At 43.7% G+C, this 23,064-nt stretch overlaps 1 protein-coding gene across 3 annotated transcripts in view; it reads left to right on the top strand.

The window, feature by feature from the left end:
• ZNF652 (zinc finger protein 652) overlaps positions 1–20,549 on the top strand; it is a 69,422-nt gene extending 48,873 nt beyond the window's left edge. For 2 of the 3 annotated variants that reach the window (XM_013980996.2, XM_021067133.1), the window contains exons 3-6: positions 333–480; positions 842–957; positions 1,441–1,585; positions 11,324–18,660. In XM_013980996.2, coding sequence (XP_013836450.2) covers positions 333–480; positions 842–957; positions 1,441–1,585; positions 11,324–11,760 — 846 coding nt within the window. In that variant the 3' untranslated portion in view covers positions 11,761–18,660. Of the gene's footprint in view, positions 1–332; positions 481–841; positions 958–1,440; positions 1,586–11,323 lie in introns of all 3 variants that reach the window. The other variant, XM_021067134.1, reaches the window with a different exon arrangement.

Genomic DNA, 23,064 nt, shown 5'->3' with positions numbered 1-23,064 from the left:
TTACTGGAACTTCCCATTTTTGTAAAATTTTTATTTTTTCTGTTATAATTGATTTACAGTGTTCTGTCAATTTCCACTGTGTCCATTTCTTATTATCTTATTTTTTGCCATTGTTTTCATACTCCCAGAGTGTCTCTAAAAAAAAAATTCATCTTGGAAAATAGAACATAAGTGTGTTGGTATTGGAATCTAGACTCCGGGGAGGAACAGCGCTTGTTTGGATTCTGGCCTGTGCCATGAATCTAAAGCACACTCATTTCAGCCGCCAGTCGGCAGGTGTGGCTTTCTGCAAGCCCCTATAAATAAAGATTGTTTTTATTTATCCTGTTCAGTGTGTTTCCTGTAATAAATCATTCAAGAAACTCTGGTCTCTTCATGAACATATCAAGATCGTCCATGGCTATGCAGAAAAGAAATTTTCCTGTGAAATTTGTGAGAAGAAATTCTATACCATGGCTCATGTGCGGAAACACATGGTTGGTAAGTTTTTTCTCTTGCTTTTCTCTCACACCTGTAATTTTCCCTTGTTCTTCACTGTGTTTCATGCTTTGAATCAGGCAGGATATGAGGAACTGTCATACTTTAATCAGTTTTGACTCGTCGAAACTAAATACAACCTGTCTTTAGTAAGCATCACCAAATTGGTTGGTAGAGTCTTCCCCACCCAGGTTTCTTTTCAGCGTTGCTGTTTTTCCCTTCAGAACTCTGCTATTAAAGCCTCACAAATTAGAGTGCAGTGAGTTAAGATGGGATGACCACCTCACCGTAGAACGTGTCTCTCTTCTAGTTCGAGCCTTTGGGTGGACTGGTTTTGAGTGTCAGTGCATATTCTGTGTTGCAGCACACACGAAAGACATGCCATTTACATGTGAAACCTGTGGAAAGTCATTCAAACGCAGTATGTCACTCAAGGTGCACTCCTTGCAGCATTCTGGAGAGAAGCCCTTCAGATGCGAGGTAAGGCATGTGCCGCCCACCAGCCCAGGCGAGGGGCCGGCTTGTGTATGCGTGGTGAACAGCGAGAGAAAGAGAGAGAGAGAGAGATGTGCCCCCTGCAAGGCACAGGCTGCGTTTCCACAGAGCGATCAGACGCAGGCCCTGAGCGTTGTGTGTTACCTCCCTACCAGCTAGACAGCGGCCACTTTTAACACAGTGAGTGCTAACTCTCTTGGATGAGGTTAAATGTGGAAATGACACACGATGAGTTATTTTACTTTTCTCAGTAATTCAGAGAAATCCCATAGACCCCGGTGATAGTTATTTGAGGAATTTTCCCTTGTGTTAAGAACTCAGTTCCAGAAGTATGGCGGAGCCAAATGTTTGGCACAAGCAGGTTCTGTCTTGAGTATGAAAAATAAACCTAATCTCAGACCAGGCAGGGTGGGCGCAAATAAAGCTACTGTGCTTGGCATTCAAAAATCTCCACTGTGTCCAATGCAGAACTGTGACGAAAGGTTTCAGTACAAGTACCAGCTACGCTCCCACATGAGCATCCACATTGGGCACAAACAGTTCATGTGCCAGTGGTGTGGCAAGGACTTCAACATGAAGCAGTACTTCGACGAACACATGAAAACACACACTGGTAAGAATTCCTTGGGAAAGGTACAGCTATGTCTCAAGCACTTGTTAATGATCACCTGTGAGTCTGTTTATTTCAAACCCTAAGCCACAAATCTGCCTTCTACGAGCATAGTCCACTTTAAATAAACCTGATATACAGGAATACAGATTTATAAGGCGGAAAAATTAGGCCTTCATGACTTTGTTTTAAAAAAAGATTGTTAGTGCCTTTTTAATCTGTGGGTTCTTTCAAGACAATGGACACTTTATTTGGGGTACAGGATCTCCTGAAATTGTATGAAACTTGTTTTGTGTTATGTGTGTTTTTCCAAAGAAAGGGTTCTGGGCCTTTAAAAAAAAAAAAATAGAGGACATTGACTGCTTTTCATAGAAGCAATATGCTCTCAATATTCTTAAAGTTTGATTGGATTTAATTTACCAAAATTGATTACTTTTCACAAGCGCAACCATCAAATGAGGTTAAATAATGTTTTAACTGCTTTGTGTTTTCAGGGGTATATATATGCTTCATAGCATAGATTTGAATCTTGTAAGCATTTGATCACCCAGCCTCCAGGGAGCTGTTTACAATACTAGCCCCCCTGTAAACACTGGGGCATTGAATCTCTGTCTCAACTTGACGCTCTGGAATTAGCTGTCTTTGCACAAATCTAACAGTATGAAACATGGTTCAAGTTTCTGCAAAATCTAGTCACAGAATTCTAGGTTATTTTAGTCTACAGAGTAGCGGAGCTAGAAAGAACCATAAGAGATTATCCTGTTTAGCCTGCATAACTAGTGATGAGGAAATTCTGCCCATGGCTGGGCCTCTGTCATTCCCATTTCTCTGTTGAAGTCCAAAGAAAAATGCCTGCCCTGTGGGCTGCTTTCCCATTCAGAGCTGACTTTAAGGATTAAGCTAGAGGAAGAGTCATGAGAGGAGTTTAAGTAAATTGCATCTCAAAAGGTAGTGATAATGGAGTTCAGGTAGTGGTTAACGAATCCGACTAGGAACGATGAGGTTGCAGATTCGATCCCTGGCCTTGCTCAGTGGGTTAAGGATCCGGCGTTGCCGTGAGCTGTGGTTTAGGTTGCAGATGCAGCTTGGATCCCGCGCTGCTGTGGCTCTGGCCTAGGCCGGTGGCTACAGCTCCGACTCGACCCCTAGCCCGGGAACCTCCATGTGCCTCGGGAGCCACCCTCAAAAGGCAAAAAGACCAAAAAAAAAAAAGGTAATGATAATGAAATTCATTGAGTTAAAAGCGGAAAAAAAAAGGGGGCGGGTTTCCTGTCCTGGCTCAGCAGAAATGAACCTGACTAGCATCCCTGAGGACACAGGTTCGATTCCTGGCCTCATTCAGTGGGTTAAGGATCCACTGTTGCCATGTAGGTCAACAGACACGGCCTGGATCCTGCGTTGCTGTGGCTGTGGCGTAGGCTGAGGGCTACAGTTCTGATTCCACCCCTACCCTGGGAACCTCCATATGCTGCAGATGCGGCCCTCAAAAGACCAAAACAAACAACAACAAAAAAAAGTGATAATAAAACTGTGAAGCCTAAGAAGCAGGACATATCAGAGTATTCGACAAATTCTCTTGTCATCTGGTGGATCTTAGATAGGCTCTTAGTTCTGAGTCACTTTTAGGATGCAGTTTTTTTGTGAATTCAGCAGGAAACTATGGACCTAGATAGAAAATAAGTTTTTTTTGAAGGCAGAGGCTGTGTCACATTCACATGCAGTGCTTGGCACATGGTAGATGCCGGGTAAGTGTCGTTGCAAGATTGGAAGGAACCTGCGCTACTCAAGCCTCTACCTCACCCCCTCTCCTCTGCCCGGCTCCCTGCACAGCTTCCATCCTCTCCTTATCTTTCTGCATTTCTTTCTCTTTTTTCTTTCCCCTTTATCCTTCTTTCTTTCTTCAGACCCTTAAATGTCCATAATATGAAACCAAAGTATACATTTCATGATTAACATATTTCTCGAATGAAATTTTGGTTAAGTATTCTTCTTTGACCAAAAAGGCAAGCTGAACATTTCCTGTTTCTTGTAAAGGAGTACAAACACCTAAATTTACTTAAATTTTTGTTCTTTTCTTTAATAGTACATATTTATTAATGTATATTAGAAAACATGAAAATTGAAATGATATTATCACTGAAAAGATCATTTCATTTTGGCATTTTTTTTTAATTCCGTAGTTTCTTAACATACATAGAGATAGATACTATGCATAAGTGTTTATGTATTCATGTATATAGTCATCAAACAAAAACTGGGTCTTTATGCTCTGTTATTACCTGCTTTTAATTTTACTGTAGTATGTCATTGACAGCAATATCATTTTAACAGTTGCATAATATTCCTTCTTAGAAATTTTCTGTAATAAGAGCCATCATTTATTATGCACGTATATGCCAAGTACTGTCTAAGTACTTTACAGTTACTATCTCATTTTATCAATATAACCTTTACACAGTCCTATATTTAGCTGGTTCCCTATTAGACATTTAGATTACATCTTTTTCCAATTTTTTTATTTTTATAAATAATACTGTGACCAAACAACTTTATGGCTAGCACATCTATGACTATTTAGGATGAATTCCTGGAAATGGGATTATCAAGGCAGAGGGATGTGTGTCTTTTTAAGACTTGGGGGCTTGTATTGCAAAATAGCCAACCACATACTCTTAGCAGCTGTGCATGACAATACCCATTTCCTCAACCCTTTCCCATGCTAAATAAAATCACTGTTGAATTCATAGGTGAAAAATAGTTTCTTTTTTTTTTTTTTTTTTTTTTTTTTTTTTTTGTCTTTTTGCCTTTTCTAGGGCCGCTCCCTCGGCATATGGAGGTTCCCAGGCTAGGGGTCCAATCGGAGCTGTAGCTGCCGGCCTACACCACAGCCACAGCAACATGGGATCCGAGCCGCGTCTGTGACCTACACCACAGCTCACGGCAACAGCGGATCCTTAACCCACTGAGTAAGGCCAGGGATCGAACCTGAAACCTCATGATTCCCAGTCGGATTCATTAACCACTCGCCATGTCTGGAACTCCAACAATAGTTTCTTACTGTGTTAAATTGCACTTAATTGCCAAGTAAAATTTAATTTTTTTTTTGTTTTTTCCTTTCTTTCCTTTTTTTTTTTTTTTTTTTCTTATTTGTCATTTTATGGCCACACCCACAACATATGGAGGTTCTCAGGCTAGGGGTTAAATCAGAGCTATAGCTGGTGGCCTAGGCCACAGCCACAGCCACAGCAGCATCATATCCGAGCCATGCCTGCGATCTACACCACAGCTCATGGCAATGCTGGATCCTTAACCCACTGAGCAGGGCCAGGGATCGAACCTGCGTTCTCATGGATGCTAGTCAGATTCCTTTCCACTGAGCCGCAACAGGAGCTCTGAACTTTTTTTTTCATATGCTTATTGGGTATTGGTATATTTTCTTTTCTGAATTGCTTGCGCCTTTTCTGTATTCATCTTTTCATTACACTGTTTGACTTTTTCTTATTGTTTGTGATAGCTCTTTATATATAGCTCCTTGTATATATTCACTTATCTTGGACCTTGTTTAACACTGATACTAAAATACTTTCTGCTGGTTTGTCATCTGCCTTTTAATATTGTTTGTAATACTCACACTGGGAAACCTGCTGGATGGTGGAGTTGGGCAAACCTGGCTCTGCCACTCACTAGCAGTGTGACCTTAAGTGAATTATGCAACCTCTGTAGGCTCTGGTTCCTTGGCATTAAACAAGGATGACAGTGGTACCTGAGAAGATCCAAGGAGAAGGGTTAGGTTTAACGAAGAAAAGGGGGAATTGCCGTCATGGCTCAGTGGTTAATGAACCCGACTAGTAGCCATGAGGCTACTAGTCCAGCTCCGATTGGACCCCTAGCCTGGGAACTTCCATATGCTGCGGGTGTGGCCCTAGAAAAAGACAAAAAAAAAAAAAATTATATTAGAAGCTAAATTACAATCCCAAGATCATCAGAACAGGAAATTACAGCAAAGGAAGGTAATTGAATGATCTTAATGGTGAGTACCATCCTAGATTGAATCCAAGAAGTCGTCAAGTGTAGCACAAACCCAATTTATATATTGCTAAGAAAATGCTGCAGATTAAACAGTGACATTCCATTGATTGTTATAGTATCAGTTTCACAGATGTTAATATGTAGGGTGAAGTGCAGGTCTTAGAATTAAACTTTACATTAAAATATTAATTAAAAATCTACTAAATGGGGCTACTGTACTGAAAAAGACTGAACTCTCCTTAGGTCCACAGAGCTTGTAGTCAGGTTAGGGTGAAGGACAGGCAAGGCACAGCTATGGTTTGGTGATGAGAGCACAGTAAGTACCTGCAGCTAAATGAAGGTGGCTAGAGTTTAATGGATTGGGGGAGGAGGGGAGGCAGGGAGACAGGGGGTGTGATAAGCATGTAGAAAAATTTGAGCTGTATTCTCAGGACAGTGGGAAGTTCTTAAACGGTTTTAAGCAGAGGGCAACACAACTGTCTGAAAGTTGCTCTGGCTACAGTGTAGAGAATGGATTGGAGGGTGAGGAGCAAGAATAGAGATGGTGAAACCAGTCAGGTGGATATTGCAGTGATCCAGGGAACAGTTGTGATGTTTTAGCAGGCTAGATACATAGATACACAGATTTCCCATGCTGCTCAAGGATATTCATGAGCAGACTTGGAATGCTTGCGTTTATTAGCCAGATAACCTTTTCCTTTGAACTGTGCAAAAGGATAGCTAACTAGGACTTCCCTGGTGGCCTAGCAGTTAAGGATCTGGCGTTGTCACTGCTATGGCTCTGGTCCCTGCTGGTCGGGTTTTATCCCTGGCTCTGTAACTTCTGCATGCCATGAGCACGGCCAAACAGAAAAGGGCAGGAGTTCCACCATGGCTCAGCAGAAACGAATCTGACTAGTATTCATGAGGACACAGGTTCCATCCCTGGACTCAGTGGGTTAAGAATCTGGCATTGCTGTGAGCTGTGGTGTAGGTTGCAGACCCAGCTCAGATCTGGCGTTGCTATGGCTGTGGTGTAGGCCTGAGGCTACAGCTCCAGTTCAGCCCCTAGCCCAGGAACCTCCAGATGCCTCTGGTGTCGTCCTAAATAGACCAAGGAAAAAAAAAAAGGCAGCTAACTAGCCAAACTCTTGCTCTTTTCTATCTTCCTTGCAGATACTGTCTTCATTTATAATGTGTGCTCTTCAGACTCATTACAATACCATTTCTTACAATTAGTTAACTCTGTATGTAACAGGTCACATCATAAGATGTATTGATATATACGCCTTGATGGGTTTAGCTGTTAGCGTACCCTCCTGCCACACATTCACTAGCGCTCCCTTAAAGTGGGACGTTGTAAACGTGATTGGTTTCAAGTGTTACCTTTTGATTTTTCCTTGTTTCAGCCTCACTGTAATCTTACTTGAGGTTTAGGGAAACTTTATCCTCAGTCATTAGCACAATTAGGAGATGGGGCCTAATGAATAATGAGAGTTAGAGTTGCGTGGGAATACATGGGTGTATGTCTGGAACAGCACATGTAGAAAATTTGGTAGGACATCAAGAAACGGATAAAAGATTATTAAGCATTTAAAAGAACCCATTTAAATTGGGGAGTTGGGTGGGTGGGGTTTTTTTGGGGGTGCGGTTTATGGCCGCACCAGCAGCACATGGAAGTTCCCAGGCCAGGAATTGAATCCAAGCACAGCTGTGACCTGTGCTGCAGCTATGGTGACACTGGATCCTTGAACCCACTGAGCCAGGCCTGAGATCAAACTTGTGCCTCTAGAGCAACCTGAGCCACAGCAGTCAGATTCTTAACCCACTGTGCTACATGGGAACTTCTTTTTTGCTTTTTGTTCTTTTTTTTTTTTTTTTTCATGTAAATTTGAATACATGGGTTTGTGGTAGGCCCATTCTAATAGTTTTTGATCTTTCTGTGGCAGATCATTATAGCCTAGAAGACTACAAGTGAGAGATGATTAGAGAGATCCAGGCTTGGACCAGGTTTGAACACATGACAGACGGTTCCATGTCCACACAGTCAATTTTCAGTGAATAAAGTGTCCAGTGATCCTAAGAAGTGATTAGTGAATTAAGTGGAGGGTGTTTTCTCATATTAGACTAATAATTCAAAGATTAGGCCCTTTGGCTCTGGTTCTGTTTGGCTGTTAGGAATGAAGAATATTAACTCAAGGGAATCAAGGAGGGAGCGGTCCAAGGGGTTGATAGGGTATCAAGCAGGTGTGCTTTGAGAATATTTTATTGTATACATAGGTCATGTTTATTTTAGAAAACAAAGTACATATAAGCATAAAAATGTAGTAAAATATCACTCATAATCCTGTTATCTGGGGGTGATCACTGGTAACATTTGTGGAACTTCTTTCCATATTTTCCTAAACATATTTTTCATTAAAAGTGGATAATTCGGAGTTCCCATCATAGCTCAGCAGAAATTAATCCAACTAGGAACCATGAGGTTTCAGGTTTGATCCCTGGCCTCACTCAGTGGGTTAAGGATCCAGCGTTGCCACGAGTGTGGTGTGGGTCACAGACATGGGCTCGGATCTGGTGTTGCTGTAGCTGTGGTATAGGCCAGAGGCTACATCTCTGATTCAGCCCCTAGCCTGGGGACCTCCGTATGCTGCAAATGCAGCCCTAAAAAGACTAAAATAAAAGTGGATAATTCCATGCATACATTTTCATAGCTTGCTTATTTTACTTATTAGGCCATAGATAAGAGATTATAGATTTTCATGTTAATAATTACATTTGTAAACTTTGATAATACTGGGTTTGGTTTGGTTTTGCTTTTTAGGGTCATGTCTGGAGCATATGGAAGTTCTGAGGCTAGGGGACGAAAGCCTACACCGCAACAGCGCAGGATCTGAGCCACATCTTTGGCCTACACCACAGCTCCTGGCGATGCCGGGTCCTTAACCCACTGAGCAAGGCCAGGGGTTGAGCCCGAATCCTCGTGGGTACTAGTCAGGTGCGTTACCACTGAGCCACAATGGGAACTTCCTGTAATAATTGTTTTTAATGGCACTCTCCATCAGATGGGTATACCGCAGTTGATTTAATTCCATTTAACATAGAATGTGAAGTTTTTAAGGTAATCGGAGGAAATTAAAAAGATTAAAAAGAGGATTAAAAAGCAGGAAAACAAGCAGACACAAAACTTATCTAGAAATATGAATATGAATCACAGTGAAGAGCCTCGCAGTGGCCGTGATTGAATAATGACACGTAAGAAAATAAAAGAAATGCTATAGGCAGCGAGTAGCACTGGTAACTATGGAGAAAACCAGTCCCTCCTTATGGTTCAGTTTAGTCCCAGGGAAAGGGAGGAAAATTCTGGCTTCCATGGAAGGAGGGCAGTAGGAGCTACCGGGTTTCAAAGGCGGAGAGAAGAAATGAGGACTACGGTACGGACAGAGGCATTTGCTGCTAGTGTTAGAAGGGGTCCCACAGTGGACGGAACCAGTGAGAAAAGAACATTCCTTTGTGTTGGCAGGAATGCACAAAGCATTGAGGTGTAAAGTGCTGTGGCTTACCTGTCTGGGGCCAGAGTGCAGTTTGTTTGTTTGGGGTTTTTTGTTTTTTTTTTTTTATTTTGATTTTAGGGCTGCACCCCAGGGTATGTGGAGGTTCCCAGGCTAGGGGTCAAATCGGAGCTACAGCTGCCGGCCTGTGCCACAGCCACAGCAACTCCAGATCCGAGCCTCATCTGCGACCTACACCACAGCTCACGGCAACACCAGCTCCTTAACCCACTGAGTAAGGCCAAGGATAGAACCCGAAACCTCATGATTCCTAGTTGGATTCGTTTCCACTGCGCCAGGATGGGAACTCCCAGACTGCAGTTTTAAATCCTGGCTCTCCACTAGTTGTAGAACCTTGAGCAAGTGTCTTAATTCCTTATCAGTAAAATAGGGACAATAACATACCTACCTCGAATGGCTGTGAGGCTCATCAGAGGTTAATAAGACGTCAAGTGATTCGAACAGTGCCAAGTACACAGTAAGATTCAATACACAGAAGCTCTTATTTATTCAGAGTAGAGTAAGGACACTTACTAGAAAAAAGGGGAGGGGGAGGGAAGCAATAATTGAGGTGAGGGCAAACTCTCTTGTAGCAGGAGTTACAGTAAAGATACCAGCTACATACACTGAGAGCTGATGAAGGAATTGATAAATACAAGCATATGGTCACTGAAGGGCATGTACACAGGGACTCCACGCCACACCACAGCACTCCATGTGAAGTGATAATGGACAGGTATGTTCAGAAGTCATTTTGTTTCTTCTTTATAGCCTGGGGAGAGAGGCAGGCAGACATAGGGTGGAACTAAGCAGTAATTCTGAAGGAAAGTTAGGAAGCTTAAAAATTAAAAATTAAGCCCTTAGAGCCCAACCTAATTTCCTCCCTAAGTGCTCTTAGAACTGAGACTTTTGGAGTTCCTGTGGTGGCGCAGTGGTTAACGAATCTGACTAGGAACCATGAGGTTGCGGGTTCAATCCCTGCCCTTGCTCAGTGGGTTAACGATCCGGTGTTGCCGTGAGCTGTGGTGTAGGTCGCAGACGTGGCTTGGATCCCTCGTTGCTGTGGCTCTGGCATAGGTTGGCAGCTACAGCTCTGATTTGACCCCTAGCCTGGGAACCTCCATATGCCGCAGGAGCGGCCCAAGAAATAGCAAAAAAAAAAGACAAAAAAAAGAACTGAGACTTTTGTGTGCTTTGGGGTTCCTTGTCCCTGTGGTTCTCAACCAGGAGTGGTGGCCTGCCTCCTAGCCATCCCCACACCCATGGGCATTTGGAAATGGTGTGGAGGCACTCTTGGTCGTCTGAATTTTTTGGGGGCGTTTAGTAGTCTGGTGCCAGGCCCAGTGAGTGCTCTTGAGAGGTGCAGACAGTCCCACGTAGTGAACTGCCTGCAGAGAAACGCTGTGGTGCCAAGTCCATGTTGTAGGGCGAGTCAGTCCAGTATTTCCCCACATGCCCAAAAGTAAGCCGCCACATGCGAAGGATTACATACGAGGAGACATGAGGAGACTTACTCCATAGGACGTTTTCAGCAAAGTCCTACTTTGGGTTGGAATGTCAGAAATTGCTTACAGATCAACCTGTGTACGCTCAGAGGCAGAGCTTCATCCCTGGGCTTAGTTCCACTGAGCAGAAGAACCATTTGAACAGTTCTTCACTAGAATGGGGAAGATCACTACCTTAGATGCTTTTTGTTTGTTTTTTAAGGCCCGAACCTACAGCGTATGGAGGTTCCCAGGCTAGGGGTCGAATAGGAGCTATAGCTGCCAGCCTACGCCACAGCCATAGCAATGCCAGATCCAAGCCGTGTCTGTGACCCACACCACAGCTCATGGCAACGCCAGATCCTTAACCCACTGATTCAGGCCAAAGAGCGAACCTGTGTCCTCAGGGATACTAGCCAGCTTCGTTTCCACTGCGCCATGGTGGGAACTCCTTTTTTTTTTTTTTTTTTTTTTTTCCTTTTAACCAAGCCCAGATGGTAGGTTGTATGTGAAGTTTTACTCGTCCTTGTGCTTTTTTTGTGAAGTCCCAACTTTGGGGGCCTCTTTTATGACAATGAGACGATAAAACACCACATCGGAGAGGAGCGGTGACCTCCTTTTCCAATAGGAGGGATAGCACGGGCGCATAATTGCCGCCTCGTGTGTTAATCGGGTGCTTGCGTCTGTGTTCATCTCAGGAGAGAAACCCTTCATCTGTGAAATCTGCGGCAAGAGCTTCACCAGCCGCCCCAACATGAAGAGGCACCGCAGAACTCACACAGGCGAGAAGCCCTACCCGTGCGATGTGTGTGGCCAGCGGTTCCGCTTCTCCAACATGCTTAAGGCCCACAAGGAGAAGTGCTTTCGGGTGACCAGCCCCGTGAACGTGCCGCCTGCTGTCCAGATCCCACTCACCAGCGCCCCGGCCACCCCAGTCCCTTCCGTGGTGAACACCCCCGCGACCCCCGCCCCTCCGATCACCATGAACCCCGTGAGCACTCTGCCCCCCCGGCCCATCCCCCACCCCTTCTCACACCTTCACATCCACGCGCACCCCCACCACCCCCACCACCTGCCCATCCCCCCCGTCCCTCACCTGCCCCCCCTCCAGCTCTCTTTAAGAGCGAGCCCTTAAACAACCGCGGCCAGGGCGAGGACACCTTTCTGCGGCACCTGGCGGAGAAGAACAGTTCGGCGCAGCCCCACTAACAGCCGTCTCCTTCAGTGTGTGCTCCCGAGCCGCGCGCCCCCATGTGAGTTGGCAGAGCGGGGCGGGCCGGGGAGCAGGTCCGCCGCGGTGGGACCCTCCCCAGCTTCAGCTGCCGCCGCCACCGCCGCCGGGAGCCTCGTCATTGTCTCGGGAATCAGCACAGCCGAGGGAGTGGACGGGAAGACCCGAGGGAGCTCGCGGAGGGCACTGGCGTCTAAACCAGGGAACCACGGAACTAAAGCCCAATTTGCTTGCATTTTCTGGTGACTTTTATAACTTTCAGATACTCGGACTTGTGGGATTTTATAATTTCATATCAGCTGATGAGGTATGCTTGCTTTTATATCCTGGACGTCTCCTCAAAGAGGGGACAGGCCTGGTTTCCTTTGTACTAATCGGGAAGGCTGTGAGATTAATCCAGAGCATTAATTGTATCACTGTGTATTGTAACAGATTCTTTTCAGCTTTTGGTGCTGGCTTCAGAGTGGAGCCAGCCACGTTTCACCGTATATCAAGCATTATAGAGAAAGACAGACATTTTCTTCTTTGTGTAGCTCTCCTAACACACTCTTTATTTTACTACAGAAATTATTTTAGAGTTTTTGTATAGACTTCTTTAGTAGTCTGTTTCTAAAATGAAATGTATTTCAATAAGCGGTGTAATTTTTTCAGTGTAGCTGGACCTATGTTGTAAAATAGAAAAAAAATTTTATAATCATCAAAATGTGATTCTTAAAGATGCATATAACTTCTATAGTTCAAAGTTATTCTTACATCCGTACAACTCAAAGGTGCTTCAGAGACTAGATGTACCTTGAGAGGGTCTCCAGACCAGGCTAGTGCAAAAAGGAGGTTTTGCTTTCTGAACTTGGACTAAATCCTCGGTCGTTTTCTAATCTCTGCTTAACACTCAAAGGTCTGCTAGGCTCGCCGACATGCTCTGTGCTCCACATTTCACTTGGTTCAGTTAGTGTGTGTTACATGGACTGATTTGCAGAGGGTGGAGCCTTTTCCAGGGAAATTACCTGAAGCTGGCCTGTTTTGAACGCCTGAGTGGAGCTGTTTACCATCAAGAGGGGGACGTGGGGGCCGAGAGGGGGGGGTGCTTCATCTCAGTCACATCTCTTTCCCTCTTCCCTTATAGCCGTGTTCATGTTCAACCTTTCTGGGCGGCCAAATTGAAATCTCACAGTACACTGCTCGTTTTGAGGTTGCTCTGTTTTTCTAGAATTGTTAGGAAGAGGTAAAAGGGTACACTAAAATCACAAACGTTGTTGCTGACCGTGGCTGAGAAATTTGGATGAGAACACCAATTGGTTACACCTTTCAAAATATCTCTTCCACGATATATCCACAACTTTTGAGCTAGTCCAACACAGTTTAAATGGTGGTAAAGGAGAGAACATGACGTCTTGCTGCCCTATCCTCTGCAAGTAATTATGTGACAGCAGGCTTCCTGGTGATGAGAGCCGCATCTCCACTTTGGGCCAGGTCACTTTGTCAGGTTTGGGGAACTTCAAAAGTGCACGGGCCGTCAGGAGCTCATTATAGGAAAGGCTGAACAGAAGGGCTAACATACTGGTTACACATCTACCCAGACTTGGTGTAGCAAACACATTTTGTAATTTCTCATCTCAGTGAACTGAGTTCCAAAGCAAGATCTGCTGTCTCTCTCTCTCTCTCTCTCCCCCTCCTTTCAATTTTTAATCTGGAAATGTCTTCATTTTTCCTTTCCTCAGGCTCTTAAATCTTTGCCTGAATCAGAACCCTGGCTTTTATTTATTTTGTGTTTTAATATTAATGTGTGCCGATGTACTTTAAGCACTTTTCTGGCTGATGAGCTCTGTGGCAGGAAAAAATGGAACTCTTTCCATTGAGGTCAAATACCTGTTTTTAAAATACCGCATTCTTGGTTTTTTGGTTTAATATTTCCAGATTTTTTTTTTTTTTCCTTCTGATGATTGTCTTTGTCTTCTGTAATGAGCATAGGAAAATTCGGGAATGATGGAGAAAAGTATCTCAGGATATACTTTTCTTCCTGCTTTTGGATGTACCTTCTAAGGAATATTGTTTTAAATATTTGTATACATTCCTTGAACACCCAAGTACCCAAACCAATAAGAAAAGTTCATTCGTTATTTAGGACTGTTATATTTAGTGGCTGCCTCCCTCAATCTGCTTTTCGTCCCATGACAAGTTTGTGGATCTTCTCCTTTGTGTGGACATGTCATTATTTCTTGTCCAAGCTCGTAATATTAAAATCATTTTTAATGCAGCTTAGTTAATTGGTTATACCTTACTTTGTACTAAATAAATTTACAGTATTGGGCAGCACTTCTGAATTCTAGACTTGAGACCATTGAATCCACCATTTTCTGAGGTGTACTATAACTATACACTGGAAGATTCAGGTAGTCATCTTTGATATTTCATTCAAGTGAAAATAGCCATAAGAAAATATCTGCTTACACAGAAAAACCAGTATTAAGCACATAATCACCACCACCCTTAAACAGAGGCAGAAAGTGATTATCTTTTTTTTAAAAGAGCAGCCTTGTCATGCAGTACAGTTCTTAGTCAAATGTATCATGGAACAATCTGGAAACTTCCAATTTTTCCCCCCCTAGATGGGTATACCTTCCCTGATTTGAGGTTTGTGGTCTTCAGAAAGACTTCTCAGAACATAATGACTCCTCGTCAGTGTCGTGTTACGTCTGCGTAGTGAAATATGCACTAAGAACATTCGTGACATCAATGCTTCTGCATAGAAGAACTGAAGGATTAAGCCTTAAACATGTATGCGCATCAGGTTTAACATGCTTAAGCCTCAAACTCAGGGTTGAAAATTTGATCGGGGTCCTTTACTAAGACAGAAGTTGCATTATTTGGGGTGTTCCCTCCCACCTTTAAACTTCTTCACAATTTATTACCTACCTGTTATATCTATTTATAAAACAAAAGAACTCCGGAGGAGTTTGAGTTCTCAGCCCTTATCTGTACTTATATTTTAAAGACAACAAAGGCTGTGTTTCAGCATCGTAGTGACAGCAAATTGAGACTCTTTCTCGTGACTTAATTGTACTGTCTTCAGAGGCTCGTTTCATTGCTAGGGTTAAGACTTACTTGAGGAAAAGTCCCAAGGACTTTCTTGAGTTGACATGGCTGTTTAACTTTTTCCTTTGCGTTTTTCGATGCTTTTCTCATCAATTTATCATTCAAATCCAAACTCTTCGTTAGCCTCAATGAAAGGCTGCTTGTTGCTTTCTCAAATCGAGTCTGACAGGCTCATTAGTATGTAGATTTTACATTTGAATGAAGACAAGTAGGTGAGACCAACAATTGCAAGGCACATGGCTTCATTTCCACCTCTATTTGTGAAATTTCTTGTTTTTAGCAGGCAGGGCAGTCTCCCCATGAAATTTTACTGTGGTACTTCGGAGTAAGCTTTCCAAATCAGTTGTGTACGCTTTTAGGTATACTACCATTTACATTCCCTGTTGTAAATGAATGACTGAGCGTGGGTATTACCATCGATGTACCATCTTTTTAAAAGCTGCATTTGTCCGAAGTACCTTTTCATTGTGGTTAGAAGCCTCCCTATAATTTGATTGCCCCTTATATGCTAAAGGAAGGCAAAATCCTCTGAAGGGCTGCTCTTAAACTTCCGATTGTCTACGTCTTGACATTTTTTTCCCCGTGTTTATGTTTGTTGAGTGGATATGTTTGTTTAGCTTAATTTTTTATCTCACTGGACGTTTTAAGTTGGAAGAAAATCGAGCAGAAACAGAAATCCATTGCAGATGTGTATATGTATTTATCCCATTGTGAAGATTTCAGTTAGTGCAACACAGCATGGTCGGTGGGGTTTTATTGTTTAAAGAGAGAGAGAGAGAGAGAAAGAAGAGAAATGGAAACTAAAGTTAGAGGAAACCCTTCTGTTTGAGCTACCGTGTAGAAGAGACAACTTTTATTATCTTGCTGATCCACGTGCTGAACATTTCTATGCTGGTCTAGAAGGTTTGGGGAGGATTTGATGAAACGGGATAAGTTACATTTAAGAATTTGACCACCAGTCTCCCATTACAAAAATCCACTCCCTTGGAATTCTTCAGACTCTAAAATGGAGCAAATAAATACTGGGTTTTAATTTTCCTTTGCCTAAACCAAGATAGGAAGTTTCCCAAAAGGTCATTTTTTTTTTTTTTCTTTTCAGGAATGCAAGGTCATTAGCCATTAGAGATACTAGCATTATTATGCACTTAGCAACACCCTAGCTACCCTGCTTCTGTCATCTCTAGCATTTGTAACCATGACCTGCCAACTCTGGACACTACCTCGACAAAGCAAACCAGAGGTCCTCTCTACACTTTCTATGGAAGCCATAAAAATTGCCATCAATATACCTACTTTCGTAGTTTCTGTACTTTTATACTCGCTAGACTTTTTATAGACTTTGTGATCAGCTCTTTTTGTCTTAGAGGATAGGTTTTGCAAGATTCAAAGGAAAATCAAGCTCCTTGGTTGTCGCAGCCTTGAAGCTTTAGCTTCAGTAAATTTGTGTAAAGAACTAGATAAGGAACCATTTATCCAATTCTTCATTTAAGTCAAAACTCCTGTGCAGAATTGCATATCCAGAAAACAAACTTCTTTTTCTTATTCTGTAAGTCGAAGCTATATTGTTGTAAGAAACTACTTCCAAAGTGGATTTCTCTCTTATTAGACTCTGTGTATAGCTTGATAATATATGTCTTGTTGCAGTGCCCCTGGAGTTGTTTTTATTTCCCTGTGACAGATTAGTGAGTGTACATCTCCCTCAAATCCTCTGTTATCTCACTGCAGCTTCAGTCTCTCTCACTCTGTTCTTGAGTGCCTTCAAAAAGCCAGCCTCCTGGAACATTCTTTCCCCGATCTAAATCCTACCTCTGACTGTTTCATTCTCCATGAGTATTGGAACTCACCCCTATTCCAGTTGATTTGTCTCTACAAACTAGCTAAAACCTCGGATGAGACTTCTTTACGTATTTCTGTTCTGTTCCCCCATGTCATTTTTAGATTACATTTTAAAAATTATTTGTATCTTATTTCTTCCCGTATGACATCGCTAATGACGAGAGATTTTTTTATCCTTGTCTTAGTCCTCATTCTCTTTCCCCAGAAGCTAGATGTTCCCTTAAAATGAAAGGTGGAGTGTCTCTTTGACCATCTCTTTCTCTCACCTTAGTCTTCCCGAATGCCTCCCCTTTCTGATAAAGGGATCTTGAATGCTGCTCTTGCTCTGCCCTCTTCCTTCATGCCCTCTCTCTCCCAGAAACATTTTGCCAGGGTGTATCCATGATTTTATTTTAGTCACATTAATTTAAAATGACTCTCTGAGTTTATCAAAAGTCCTTCATTGATTTGTCGATCTGCCTCTTTCGTCCTTCTGTCCCTCAAAAACTTTATTTTCTTTTCTACTTGTTCTCAATTAATTTTCAAAATATTGCTGATACATAGTATATGAAGGATAAGTCAAAAGGGGGTTGCCGTGTGTTCTCCATGTGATAGGAGCACCTTATTGATACAACATTTTTGCAGTTGGCTCATCTTTCACAGTCAGAACTAAAGTTTGTTCTGTATACAGGCCTCTTGGAGGCTCCCTTTTAGTTCTCCTCCAAAACAGAAAACAAATGGAACGTATTAAAATGAGGAAAATTAGATTGCCTTTTTTTTTTCTTTTTTTTAAAGTGATGAAAGCTATTGAGTTGAGTATTTTGGCCTTAGTCCAAATCTTTCCTTTCTGACTTAAAGCGTCAAGCCCCTTTCCTTAAAGTTAATAATACTAATACTCAGGTTTTCAAGACTAACTAATAACCACATGAAGTGGGAGTCTAAGAAGGCAGCTGTTAGTAAATTCTGAATCCTTTTTGTCTGATGACAGACGGCAGTAGGTTATCAGTGGGACAGTGCAAAATTGTGAGAGTGCTTCTGTTTGATAACGAATACATCCAAGACATTTGAAAACTTTACTGGCTCTTTGGAATGGGAATGCTGGTTTACTAAATGCAAAGGGTATTTCTTTTACTTACAGAAATAAGTAAGAAGACTCTCTTGTTGGTGTAGATCTTTTTGCTTTGATGACTGACCTAGAAGTGTGCCTCTTTTAGGTAGTAACTGGCTCTCTAAAGTAACCACTTTGAAATCCGGGGCTTTCCTCCTCGGAATCGCAGGCAGGACAGCAGTGGAGAGCGACGGTGGGCTCACACCTGAGGAGCCCCAGCCCTGAGACAGACTGTTGGCTTGTGGCATGTCCTTGTGTGGTCGGCGATGTTTGGCACAAGTATCCAAGGGCCTTTTCCCCCTGAGAAGGATCCCCTCTACTTTCTAGTTTGATGCTCCTTGAGCTTCCCTGGTGAGATCAGGGATATTACAAATTACTTGAAAATGATTTGGGGGATGGGACAAGAGAAGGGGTGGGAGCTGAGTGTTTGCTTCACTTTGGAAGGAAATCTGGTACTTGCATTGTTGGTTGTGATCAACCAAAGAGCCTGTCTCTCTAAGTGGATGTACCAAAGAATCAAGTTCTTTCCAAATATCCAGCTCCTTCTCAATGAACACAGTGTCCTCCCTACCTGGCTTTTTTACAGGTGAAAAGGGACCATGTGGTCACTAGGCCAGAGACCCCCAACTCATGTTCTGCCTAGGACTTGAGGCTGTGGTTAACTGCATTTGAAAATCGGTGGGAAATGTTTTCATCTTTTAGAAACTTTTTAACCTGTCCTTTTGCTTGATTGTTCAACTCACTAGGTTTTTTTCAGAAGTAAAAAAGAAAGAAACTGTGTGGTATAATTTTGGTGTTTCCTGCTAAAGTTGTATTGCCAGCAATATAGATGCAGCCTCTGAAAATCAGATGAATTTCTCTCAATCTTCCATAAGTTTGAATATCCATTTTCTTCTCTGGACACCATGGGCTGTCCGATTCGGCTCCACCAGCAGTACTGGCGTTGTCCACAAGGGGGCAACAAAACACTTTGATCCTCGCCTTCTAAAGCAAGATCCTGATTTTAAATCCCTTGTAAAACATTCTCTCTTGGCGAAATGCTGATTTATAGAGCTTGGTTTTTAAGACATTTTCCCTTATTACTTAAGTACTCAGCCTTCATGACACAAAGGTCGATGTGGGGGTCAGCGGTCCTTGGGAGTCAGGCATCTTAAGTAGCTTTTTTACATAGTGGTGCCCGAGATGGAACACCAGGACCTTCCCATGGGGGAGCTGTTGTGTGCCAAACACTGAGCAGGAAGGCGACCCTCACTCCTTTCTCCCAAATCCCACCTCTGGCCACGGCCATCACGTCTCTCTGAGAAGAACAAAGAGCAACAGGGGTAACTCTGGAGTTGAAGGAAATGCTTCTCACCTTCTCTGCTCCACGTGGATGTCTTTTACATCAGAGAGTGCGGCCTCGGGGTCAGCCCCGCATCTTGACCCCCTAGGAGGTCCCCTGCGGCAGCCACTGCTCCAGGTTAGGGTTCCGCTGGCATTCCCTCTGTGTCGGTGACTTGTCTTAGGGCTCCTAACCCTCGTCTGCTCTCTGATCCCAAGTTCCATCTGTGCTCCTCGCAGCGTCTTCTTCACAAGAAGCAGGTCAGCAATCAACTAAGAGGAAACACCCCACCCTAGCTGTTTAGCCTGCAGACATGGGAGGCGTTAGCCCCTGGGATGGCCTTCTGATCGGATCTCTGCCTGGCCCTTTGTCCCCAGCCAAGTCTGACCCTGAGCAGTACAGGTCGCTGGAGGTGTCCGCTTAACTCCAACACTTGACGAAAAATGAAACTAAAGCTGTGATCAGTTTAGAAGACGAGGGGGCCAGGTGGGACTTGTTTGTCTTTATTTTTGTTTTTCCCAACAGTACTGAAATCACTTGCACTTTTCCTCACTTCTTAAAAAAAAAAGAAAAAAGAAAAAAAATCCAGTTTGCTTGCCACGAATTGTTCAGCGTTAGGTTTACAAAGCTCGTTGTTGAATGTTGAACATTTGTCCAAAGGAGTTTGACAAAACAGAAGCTGCTTGGTCCCTGTTCTGCCTGCTAGGTCATAAGGATTAAGGCCACGTGGCTGGGGTACTTGTGTCAAGTCCAGAAGAGGGCAGAGTCCCTCTCCTACCTCTGTGAGGACGCAATTGAAGGTCAAGTTGTAGGGCAGGTACCTCTCATGCTGCAAAGAAGTTTAGAGGAGTCTTTCAGTTGGGGAGGTGACAGGTAATAGGACAGGGTTTCTCACGATGGCAAAGATACTAGGGAGAGGAGAGCTGCTGGGCCCCGGGGACTGTGGTGAGACAGAAGCCAGCTCCCCTCCTCCGTCTCCACACCTGCCTCGCTTCCCTGAGTCATCCGTATTCCAGCACCCTGTCAGATCCCTCAATGGACTGATTCCCACTCCCCGCCCCCCCTTGTGTTAACTATACCAATATTATTTTTTTAGCAATTGAAATGCACTTTTTTTATTTCAACTCAATCATGATTTTAAGTATAAAAAAAATTTATAGACTGTTAAAACTACTTTTTTGTGTATTTTTAACCACTTGATGTAGCATTGTCTATTTTATTCTTATGAGACTCTGGTACAAGGTGTGCCACTTCATGATATTTCCGAGATGCTGGGCCTTTGGATGTGTACGGTAACCAACTTAATGCTAATGTTCACAGTAAAAAAAGAAAAAAAAAAAAAAAAAAAGCAGCCATTGCCATTGTGTGTCTTTCTTCATGTCTTCCTCACCCTCAGGTGCCAGTCCTCGTAACAGGTGGCCCGGCCCACAGACCCTGCTGACCTCTGGATGAAGAGTGACCTGTTTCCAAGGCTGCTGGCCAAAATGAGCGTGGTTCGCTCTCCTTGCGCTGCCCGGCTCAGTGCTGCTGGGTTTCGGTAACACTGTTCTGGGTAGCTGAGCACTCATCTGAACATACCCTGGAAAACAGTATTTCGGAAAAAAAAAAGCATCGTGATTGGGTTCTGAATCAGTTGGAAGAATAAACCAGGGGGAAACAACTTACAAAGTACACCTGGGGAGTTCCCTCTCGTGATTCAGCAGTTAACGAACCCTACTAATATCTATGAGGATGCAGGTTCGATCCCTGGCCTCGTTCAGTGGGTTAAGGATCCAGCCTTGCTGTGAGCTGTGGTGTAGGCCGGCGGCTGCAGCTCCGATGAGACCCCTAGCCTGGGAACCTCCATATGCCTCGGGAGTGGCCCAAGAAATGGCAAATAAATAAATAAATAAATAAATAGGAGTTCCCATCATGGCTCAGCAGTTAACAAACCCAACTAGCATCCATAAGAACGAGAGTTCTATCCCTGGCCTCACTCAGTGGGTTAAGGATCTGGTGTTGCCATGAGCTGCGGTGTAGGTCACAGTCTCGGTTTGGATCCTGCGTTGCTGTGGCTGTGGCATAGGCCGGTGGCTACAGCTCCGATTGGACTCGTAGTCTGGGAACCTCCATATGCCGCAGGTGGGGCCCTAGAAAAATAACAAAATAAAAATAAATAAAAAAAGAATCTGACTGCAGCGGCTGGAGATGCTGGTTTGATCCATGGCCCAGCAGAGTGGATTAAAGAATCTGACATTGCCGCAGCTGTGGCTCGGATTCAATCCCTTGCCGAGGGCTTCCATATGCTGCAGCTGCAGCCATAAAAATTTTAAAAATTAAAAAAAAAAAAAAATAGTTGCAAAAAGCTCTTGGCCAAGGTCTGTCCCTCTACAGTCACCAACTGCCATGTCACAAAAATACTTGAGGCAGCCCAAGGAGGACTTGACCAGGAATAAGAGCTTACCAACCGCTGCCTGGTGAACTTGGAAGTGGGCTCTCCAGCAGAGGCTGGAGGTGACTGTAGCCCAAGCCAGTAGCTTGGTGACAATCTCATGAAAGACCCTGACCCAGAGATGCCTAAGCTGAGCTCAGATTCTTGACCAGTGAACTAGGGAATATAAACGGTTGTTTTAAGCTACGAAGTTTGGGGGTAATTATGCAGCAATAAGTAGATAATGAACACAAAGCATAAATATGCTCTAATAGCAGACAGAGAACACAGTAGGCGCAGTAGATGCTGCCGTGTGCTTCCCAGGCTGTCGTCCTTCAGGCTTGAGGCGCTCATACTCCCAGCTGCTCCAGGGCCTTTGTGCCAACAGCTCTCAGCTGAGTCCCTCCCCAGGAATTGCTCTCAGCCGAAGACAGCCACCTCCTTCAAAGGGGCAGCCCACATCCAAGGACTGGTTGGTGCAGAGGTATAATAACCTGGACCTGTTGTCTCAAGGTGAGACAATTATGTTTTTTTCTACTTTGTTTTTTGTCTTTGTCTTTTTTAGGGCCGAACCCTCGGCAAATGGAGGTTCCCAGGCTAGAGGTCCAATCGGAGGTGTAGCTGCGGGCCTACATCACAGCCACAGCAACGCAGGATCCAAGCTGTGACTGCGAGCTACACCACAGCTCACGGCAACGCCAGATCCTTAACCCACTGAGTGAGGCCAGGGATCGAACCCACAACCTCATGGTTCCTAGTTGGATTCGTTTCCGCTGCGCCATGATGGGAACTCCCTTGCCATGTTTTGATTCTCCTGGGAACCTGACCTATTAGAGTCAGTACCAGGATTGACTTGGGAGGCAGAGTCTAAAATGGGATTTTGGACCCTTGTTAGGCAGCTAGTGATGAAGTCACCATCACTAGTGATGGGTGGGGCTATTGTTTAAATTGTCACTCGTGGTGAACCCAAAGAAGGGAGTGAATTTGGGGGTGTGGGAGGGGGATGCAATATCACAGGCTTTTAACAGATGGTGGGGCAGGGGGTGTTACTTATTCTAAAGACTGTGGAGGAGTTCCCATCATGGCTCAGTGGAAATGAATCTGACTAGTATCCATGAGGATGCAGGTTCAATCCCTGGCCTCACTCAGTGGGTTAAGGATCTAGCATTGCCATGAGCTGTAGTGTAGGTCACAGATGTGGTTCAGGTCTGGTGTGGCTGTGGCTGTGGTGTAGGCCAACGGGCACAGCTCCAATTCGGCCCCTAGCCTAGGAACCTCCATATGCCACGGGTATGGCCCTAAAAAGACCAAAAAATGAGTAAATAAATAAAAAAATAAAACTGAGGTCTTATGGTAAATAAAAGCCTTAGAATTTTTTTTAATAAAAACATTTTTAAAAAACTTAAAAAAGACTGGAATCAGCAGGCTATTGGTGAGTGCCATTGATACGCTAGGGAAAGA

This window comes from Sus scrofa, chromosome 12 (genome assembly GCF_000003025.6).
Source record: "Sus scrofa isolate TJ Tabasco breed Duroc chromosome 12, Sscrofa11.1, whole genome shotgun sequence".
Lineage (NCBI taxonomy): Eukaryota > Metazoa > Chordata > Mammalia > Artiodactyla > Suidae > Sus > Sus scrofa.
Note: the sequence above shows the minus strand (reverse complement) of the source record. Positions and strands in the feature narration are given on the sequence as shown.